Source organism: Octodon degus, unplaced genomic scaffold (genome assembly GCF_000260255.1).
Source record: "Octodon degus isolate 3935 unplaced genomic scaffold, OctDeg1.0 scaffold00053, whole genome shotgun sequence".
Lineage (NCBI taxonomy): Eukaryota > Metazoa > Chordata > Mammalia > Rodentia > Octodontidae > Octodon > Octodon degus.
In genome coordinates this window covers 4,595,636-4,604,918 of record NW_004524629.1, presented here as the reverse complement: position 1 = coordinate 4,604,918, position 9,283 = coordinate 4,595,636, and the positions used below count along the sequence as shown (strand labels likewise).

The following is a 9,283-nucleotide window of genomic DNA, read 5'->3' as shown; positions in this document are numbered from 1 at the left end:
GAAAATCAAACTCTTCAGTGGAGAAATGAAATCACTCATATGTTATAGTAGGTGGTTTTTTTTTTTTAATCTAAATAGGCTAATGTGGTGTTTCCTTCCAGTCCAATATAGATATCATCCATGGCTATGCGACATTCACAAGTGATCCCCAGCCCACGGTAGAGGTCAATGGGAAAAAATACACCGCTCCTCACATTCTGATTGCCACAGGTGGCGTGCCCTCACAACCTCATGAAAGCCAGATCCCTGGTGAGTGTTCTGAGGTGCTTCACTGCGATGTTAAGCCTTATGTGCTGTGCCGTGTTCTCCTGAGGAAGGCCAGGAGGAAAGGTCTCTGCAGAATCTACATTTAATTGACTAAATAGTACTAATGACAGGACAGAGGATTTCATCCCACCTCTGGGCCCAGATGTATTGCAGGTAACAAAAGGAGAAGAAAATCAGCAACAGTCTCCTTTCCTTCCCAGCCTGGATTCAGTTGCTCTCAGCCTGTTGGTCAGATGTGCTGGTATTAATAACCCACGTGACATATTAACTGTTGAAGAGAATGTTGCAAGGACATGGCTTACCTAGCTAAGCCTTTTTAAAGTCATATTTTGTCTCATGTAGGAAATTACAGAAGATTAATTCAGTAAGAAATCTCCCATATGGTTGTATCTACCTTCTGTATTTTAAACGCCCTGAAGCCCCTAGTGGTGAGCCACAGACGTTCTGCTAGATGCCCTCAAAAGCAACACTGTCCATGTCTTTCTCCTCAGCAGGGTTCTAAGACCTTTGTAAATGTGACCGCAGTTTATAATCTTTCATGTTCTCTGTGAGTTGGCATCATAAAGTGCCTGAGTACCCCCTCAGTATATATGGGTATTGTGAAAATTTGTGCATTTTTTTCCTGTCTGCAAAGAGGATCTGTAGGGCTGGAGAGATGGCTCAGTGGTCTAAAGCACCTACTTGGAACAAGCTTGGCAGAGCACAGGGACCGCGGTTCAATCCCCCAGCATCACATGCCAGCCAGCCCCACCCCCCTGGTGGGCTGAGCTGGCCACACACACACACACTAAATAAATGTTAATAAATAAATAAATAAATAAAATAAAAAATAAGTTGTTTATCTGAGGTATTTTTTTAAAAAAAAGAGGATCTGTAAATTTTCACCAGCTTTGAAAAGTGTTCATGAGCCTCAAGGTAAAGAACAATCAGTGTAAGAGATACAAAGATACTTAAATAACGTAAATTTTGGAATATTGGACATAATCATCCTTTTTTTTTTTTTTTTTTTTTTTTTGGTGGAACTGAGGATTGAACTCTGGCCCTACCGCTTGCTAGGGAAGTGCTTATTCCACTGAGCCATCTCCCCGGCCCCTCAGGACAGAAATCATCCTTGATAGGTACAATCTCCCAAAGGTTTATTGCTAAATAAAAGAAGAAAGGGATAGAATAGTGTGGGAAGTATGCTACAACTTATGTCTTTATTTTTATATATTTGGTTTTTTGAGACAGGGTCTCACTTTGTAGCCCAGGCTGGTCTCCAACTCATGGCAATCCTCCTGCCTCATACTCTTTTGAGTGCTGGGATTATAGGCGTACACTACGACTCTGGGCAATCTCTGTCTTTTTTAAAAGACAAGGAGACCTTCTGTGTGGTGTAGAAATGGGAGGATGCTCAGAACCCTGAAAAGGACCAGGAATGAAGCTCAGTGGTAGAGTATCTGCCTGCCATGTGCCAGGCCCTGGTTCCATCCCCAGCTCAGCAAAATAAAACTCCAAGGCCTGTAATGACAACTCCTTTCAGTGAAAGGACTAGAGCTGTAGGTTGGAAAAGAGACCTGCTTGTCACCAATACCAGTTTCACTGTAGGTTGTGTTGTACATTTTGAATTTTTAAATTTTTTTTATGTTTTACTTTTGGTGTTTTGAGGGTGCTGGGGGTCATGGAGGCAACCATGTTTTCTACTTTCAAGCTATTTCTCCACACATACTTCTTCAAGTTTTAAACCTATACCTTCATTAACTTAATAATAAAAACAAGTGGGAAGACTACAGATATTTCAAGTATGATTGACAGACTATGAGGATTGAAGTGCAGAGACACAGGACAGAGTCCTCCAGGCTGGCATGGCCAGGGAGATGCAGGGAAGAGGCTCACATGCTGAGCGGGACAGGCTGAGGGGGAAAAGGACCAGAACCAGAGGGTTACAGAGGTGTCCTTGAAGCACATTCAGAAGTGCTGATGCTGGAAGACTGGGGCCAGACTGGCTGCTCATCCAGCCAAAGAGGAATCTCTAAGCCTACAGCAAGTGACAGATACTTCCTGGCTTGTAGCTGGTGATGAGGTCCAAGTGATAATTTTAGAAAACAACCTGACAACTGATGTGAAAGGGAGAGAGCATAGGGGAAGAGGATCAGTTAGGTGCTTGCTGCCGGAGCCTGTGCAGGAGTGAGGGATGTGGTTCCAAGGTAGTGTGTGCTACCTTCGCCATAACCATGGGGAGGGATGTCAGTTCAGTTCTGCCCCAGGCTGCTGAGTCCCTGCTGTCAGGCCAGGGAAGAAAACAGGTGTAAAAGACAAAGAGGACAGAAACACCAGGAAATGTATTTCACTGATTCTGAAACACAAATTAAGGGTATTCTTCACCTCTGAAATCAGGATAGGTCTTGTAATCGTGGTGCTTAGATCTAGAAAAATGCAGTATTTGAGGTTGTGGATGTAGCACACTTGTTACGTGTGCATGAGGCCAGTGGTTCAATCCCAGGACTGGTGTGGGTTGTGTGGCATACAGTATTTATTGATCAGTGAGATGTGCTGGGGGAGGGGGTTCAAAGAGGAAATCATAGATTCACAACTTCAGGCTTTGGTTCATTGGAGGAAGCTGATTCCTTTCATTAAAATGGTCACCTTGACAGGGATTTGATTTGAGAGGTAATGTTTAATTCTAAGTATACATCCCCAATCCAGAGCTACAAAATGTGAAATACTCTAAAATCCCATACCATGAACCTTTGTTCATATACAAAAGTATTTTAACACTTTGAATAATTACCTTCAGCTGTGTGTAAGGTATGTAGAAAACAAAACAATTTCATGGTTACACTTGGGCTTCACCTTAAGACATCTGATTATATAAATGCAAATATCCTTTTTTTGGTGGAACCGGGGATTGAACTCAGGCCCTTACGCTTGCCAGGCAAGCACTTATTCTACTGAACTATCTCCCCAGTCCCACAAATATCCTAAAGTCTGAAGAAGTCTGAAATTTGAAACACTTCTGGTACCAAGCATTTCTGATAAAAGATACTCAGTCCTGAGTTTGATGGTAGTAAGAACTGTATAGCAGGAAATCTAGAAGAACAGTACTGGGGTTTGAGGAGGAAATCAAACTGGAAGTGTGTATTTAGATGTCTTCCCAGTGAACTTTGCCTGCAACTTTTGAAGAAAAAGGCAGCAATAAGAGCCATGGCTAAAGGCTTCCTGCCTCTGTTGCAGTGGGGGGACCGTGCAGAATCTGCAGAGTCTGTTCATGGGAGCTGTGGTCATCACTGCTGTTGTCTTGTTTTTGTTATTGAGACATTGTCTCACTGTGCAGTTCAGCTGGCCTTGCACTCACTTTGTAGCCTGGCTGGCTCTTATTTTTCATTTATTTTTTTAATGTATTTAGTACAGGGTCTATAAGGTCTCACTACACAGATTGGACACATGGTGATCCTCCTCTGTTTTCAGCCTCCCAAGTGCTGAGATTATAGGCATGGGCCACCATGCCCAGCCATACCTAGTCTCAATAGCCTCAATGGGGTGGCCCAGCCACACCTAGTCTCAGTGGCCATCTCAGCGCACCCCAGGGGTGGGGCTGGGACTGGAACAGCACAAAGCCTGGCTGGACTTGAATGCCCAATGATCCTCCTGCCTCAGCCTCCTGAGTGCTGGCATTACAGGCATGCATCACCACCCGTGGCACTGCTGCTTTTTAGTAGAGAGAAAATTAACATGTTGATTCACAAGACAGCTGTAGTGACATACTTCTTTAATCAATACTACTCAGGAAGGTAAAGACGGGTATCACAAATGTAAGACCACCCTGGGCAACTTAGTGAGACCCTGTCTCCAAAAAGAAAAACAGTGTCTTCAGCAGCTTTCCACATGAAGACTTTATCAGAACTTGTCAAAACAGAAAGTGTGTGGATAGAAAGAGTGTTTGGTTCTTTCATAAAATGTTGTACTCATTTTATAAGAGAAAGCATGATTTTATATGATCTAGGCTGTATTTTTCTACTTAGGAGCAAGCCTAGGCATAACCAGTGATGGGTTTTTTCAGCTGGAAGAATTGCCAAGGTAAGTGGACACAGCTTCAGTCGTTCAATCTCCCCTGTGCTTTCTGGGAACAATTTTCCTCCTCCCCATGTGAGCCATTTATAGGCATCTCCTGAATTCTCTTCTACCTCCTCTCTTTCTCTGACCTTATGTATCTCATCCACTAGTACCTTTCAGTAGATCCCTCCAATCTTTGAGGCGTTTGGTCAGAGGCTATTGCAAAAAATTGAGAACTCAAATCAGATCAGGGTAGTTTAGAACCCAATAATAAACTAATCTTTCTCTAGCTGACATGGTATCTAATAATAACATGTCTAAAGTAACTGATTTTGGATTTTTCTAACAGCTGATACAGAGGGGTCTCCATAAATGAAGGTATTTTCTGATGTTGTTCTTTTCTTTTTTTGACATGGGGTCTCATAGTGTTGCTATCTCAGTTACTTTTCTCATTGCAGAGACAAAATACCCAGTACCCACAGTTAAAGATGGTTTATTTGCCTCACACTTTGTAGAGGTTTAAGTCCATAGTCAGCTCGCCCCAAGGCAGGGTGCCAGGGGGTGTTGCAGAAGAGAAATAGTCCATGGCAAAGCAGCTCAGGCAGAAGGCAGCCAGCAGTGAAGTAGCAAGCAGCAAGCAAAGGTAGTAGCTCCCTTTCTGTCCCTTATATCCTACCCAGGCCACCTGCCCTGAGGGCAGGTAGCACTCACCCAAGGTGGGGCAAGCCTTAATCCTAGCATCACATACTTTAATCCCCATTATCACACCCTCTAGATCCTGCCACCTCTGAAAAGCCCCTGTGAAAAGCACTATGAGTGCATGAGGCCTTGAGGGTCATTTAGGTCAGAAGCTCTTGGGATCAAGCAACCCTTCTGCCTCAGATGTGCTGCTGCACTCTACATCCAGACCCAAAGCCCCCAAGACTGGACTTAGGACATGGGTCCTTTACCGAAGGAAGATATTGGAAGAAGAGTTCCCATTCTTCTGAGCTTCCTCCTTGACTGAGTACTCAGGAGAGAACTCAAGGCCTTAGCACTTACTTGTACCTCCAGGCCTTTGTATTTTTTGTTTTGAGGTAAGATAGGATCTTGCCAAGTGACTGAGTTGGTGGCTGGGTTTAAGCTTGAGTGCTGGGATTATAGGATTACAGGTGTGCTGCCACACCTGGCTTCCCAACACCTCTTTCTGTGACCATGGAAGAGGGGCATCTGGTACTTGAGATCATGCAACCACATGCCCACATGCAGGATGAGTGCCTACCACAGGGCCCCTGGTCTCTAGGCCGCAGTATGGCAGCAAGCACTGTCCTCAGTCTGGGCTCACTGCCCTTTCACTACTGACTCGGACCTTCATCTAAGCACTTAACTAAAGTTTGAGGTTTGTGGCCCGGGAGATGGCTCAGTAGAATAAGTGCTTCCCTGGCAAGCGCAAGGTCCTGAGTTCGATCCCTTGTTCTAGAAAGAAAGAAAGAAAGAAAGAAAGAAAGAAAGTAAGTAAGTAAGTAAGTTAGTTTGAGATTCTTTCTTAAACCAAAATTATTCAGGAAGTTCAGTTTAATTATATTACAAGGTTTGATAGAATTGAATAATGATCAAGGAGAGCTATGTTACACAGGAGAACAATGAATTAATGCAATCAGTGAAAGTGGGTTGCCCCCCAAGTAAGTTAATTTTAAAATGTTAACTCCTGCTTTCATTTTAGGCGCAGTGTCATCGTGGGTGCCGGGTACATCGCTGTGGAGATAGCCGGGATCCTCTCCGCTCTGGGCTCTAAGACAACACTCATGATACGGCATGATAAGGTAGGTCTTGTCCTTCTCCTTAGTGGTTTTTGGTTTTGATTTTTTTTTTTTAAAGAGGAAGAATTGGGCCTGTGAGATAGCTCAGCAGACTAAGCACCTTCTTTGGCAAGTGCAGGGCCTAGGGGTCAATCCCAGGTCCCACACTCCAGGCTGGCCTTGCACCCAGGGCGTGCTAAGCAGGCAACCAGGTCCCACTGGGGAGACTGAAAACAGAAGGATCCCCACTCCGAGCTGCGTAGTGAGACACTGCACCAAATACATAAATTAAAAAAAAAAAAGAAAGAAAAGAAAAAGGAAGAATTGTTTTCCTGGATCACCGTTAAATAGGTGGGCACAAAGCATGTGGCAGTTATTCGGTCTGTGCCACACAGTCTGCACATGACCTGTTTAATTGCACCTTACATCCTTCCCATCTGCCTGTTGATAAAAATTCTAAGTTTTATCAAATTGCCTGGTATCTTTTCCTTTTTGACTAGAATTTTCATCAAGAAATGATAGTTACCTGAAGGAGATAGTTACCTTAAGACATCCAGTGTAAGTGTTACTTAAATGATTATCATTGTTAATTTCTTAGTTCTGGAATGAAAGCTAGTATCACCGCATGAAAAGTAGCACTAGCTTGTTAGCACAAAGTCCAAAAAATTCACTTCCTTCTTGGTATGAAGGAAAACCTTGTAGATCATCCCCTTGGATTTCATTTTTTTTTAAATTTTAAATAAAACAATTTATTATTCAGTTATAATTAGTCGTCTGTTTTTCTACATAACTTGCGAATTTTTCAACATCAAATATTTTCATCATTTGCTTCTGCTCATGTTTTGACCACTGTCTTCATTGTTCCTTCTACATTGCCATGCCATACTTGAGGCAATGAAGTATTTTTAATAATTGCTGAAGGACTTGTACATTCATTTGCAGCTATCTTATTACATGCAATTTTCTTCAGTTATCTTCTATGGTAAGTTCTTGAAAAATATTGTCCACGACTTTCATACATCTTCAAAATGCATAAACTTTGTTGTACCTCGGACAGCCTGGGGACGAACCCCAGGGCACAGTCACCGCCCTGAGGACATGGTTGATGTGACCTGCTCGCCTCGCTGCTCCGGAGACTGCGTCTATAGTTTTGTTTTGTTTTTCTGGCAGAACCGGGGATTGAACTCAGGCCCTTGCACTTACCAAGGAAGGACTTATTCTACTGAGCCATCTCCCCCACCCTTGGATTTCATTTTATAAATGAAAAAAATAAGGACAAAAGAGGTTTTATGGCTGCTGGTTCATAGCAAAACTGGGAGTCAGCTGAGGTTTGAAGAAGTCCCAGCCAGTACTCTTTCTTCGTAGACGTGACCTGCATCTCTGTCATTGCTTGGTCAGGCGTTGCTTCTGTCTGAGGAGGGTTAGAGGCTATCCAGCACGGCTATTATAATGGCACTGTGGTAGAGCTTTGAGAGAGCAGGTATAGGGCGGTTCCGAAAGTGTTGACCTAGGAACCTGACACCTCCCCACCCCACTGTCCTAACAGACATGGGACTTAATGCCTTTGGGACCTGGTTCTGTATGGACAAGATTTGTCAGATCCCTGATCACTCAAATGCTAGATCCTCATTTCGTTTGCTTTTGTGGCACTAAGGGTTGAACTCAGGGCCTTGTGCATCTAGGCAAATAATCTGCGGCTCACTTAGTTCCCAGCTCTTTTTAAATTTTATTTTATCTTTTATTTTTTGGTGGTACCAGGGATCGAACTCAGGACCTTGCGCTTAGGCAGGCGCTTATGCTGCTGAGCTATATCTCCAGCCCCTAAATTTTATTTTTAGGCAGTGTTATAGTTTGTGTCTAGTTGTCCCCGCAAAGCCTCATGCAGTCATGGGTGGCTTCTGGAGTTTGTGATTGATTCTTGATCCAATGCGGGGATTATGGGTGTGAGTGCCCTGGGGCAGACACTCTGCATTACAATGTGAGGAGGAGGAGAGAGGCTCACAAGCTGCCTGAGCTGCTCCACTCTTTCTGCTCTTGCTCTTTGCCACTGCCATGAACAACTAGCTGCTCTCTGTGTCCTGAGCCAGTCTGCCCTGGAGCCAGCTGAGTATGGACTGAAACCTCCACTGACTGTGAGCTAAATAAAACTTTCCTTCCTTCATTTTGAGTGTCAGGTATTTTGTCCCAGCAATGAGAAAAGAGTAACTGAGACAGACAGGATCTCATAGTTACCCAGACTAAACCCCAGCTTACAGTCCTCCTGTCTCAGCCTCCCAAGTAGCTGGAATTACAGAATTTTCCATTACCTCTGGCTGGCTCTTAATTTGAACAAATGGAGGAACGTGAGGAATATTGACGGTCCCAGTCAGCATGTGCTCCCAAAACTTTCTCATAGGCTTTGAAACATGTCATATAATTAGCCCTAAAAAGATGTACTTCTTGAATGTTTTTTGTGAACATGATTTTGCATTACTGAAGTCTGTCCAATAAATTGCAAAGAAGAAAGGCAGAAGGATACCAGCCTCATTAAATAGCGAAAGTAATGTACTGCAGAGTTACCAGTACAGTGACTGATGAAGGCTGAGTTATTTGGCTTCTTGCCCTCTCCTGTCCCTAGGGCCCAGCCTAATTCTCCCCCTGCCCATTCTGGTGTAACTCTAAAGCCTCTGTAAGTGACTCCTGACCTCCTACTGCAGTGTGCTGTAGAGGCTTTATCACAGGTAAAGCTCCACTGTCAAGCTGTGATGTCTAGCTGGAAAAAGAAATTCTGCTAGAATTCCTCAGCCTGTCAGAGGGAAGGCTGGCCCTTGGATACTAAAAGGGGGGAGAAAATTTCTGTTCCTTACACTTCCCAAGAGAGAAGCAAGCTTAGAAGAGGTAAGATGAAGATGATAGAGGCCTGGAAATTGACTGTCCATTTCTTTTGGACTCTGAAGCTGGAATTGAAAAAGTTAATTGCAATAGAGACCTTGCTGGTGATGTAGGATAACAGAAGATTTGTTAAAACTGCTCCCACTGTAGCCATGAATGAAGGAGGAAATGAAAGGAAGGGTAATACAGTACTGATATTTCCCCCCCAAGTTGATAACACATTTTCATCAAGTGTTCTTTTCTACCGCCCATTCCCTGTGCCCTGCATTTGTACACAGGTACTTAGAAATTTTGATTCACTGATCAGTTCTAATTGCACCGAAGAGCTGGAGAAC

The 9,283-nt window shown here is 43.6% G+C and overlaps 1 protein-coding gene across 1 annotated transcript in view; it reads left to right on the top strand.

The window, feature by feature from the left end:
- Positions 1-9,283, top strand: part of Gsr (glutathione-disulfide reductase) — a 56,194-nt gene that overhangs the window by 19,193 nt on the left and 27,718 nt on the right. Inside the window, exons 5-7 of the mRNA XM_023717615.1 lie at positions 102-249; positions 4,269-4,323; positions 6,002-6,101. Of these exons, the coding sequence (XP_023573383.1) occupies positions 102-249; positions 4,269-4,323; positions 6,002-6,101 (303 nt within the window). The remainder of the gene's footprint in view (positions 1-101; positions 250-4,268; positions 4,324-6,001; positions 6,102-9,283) is intronic.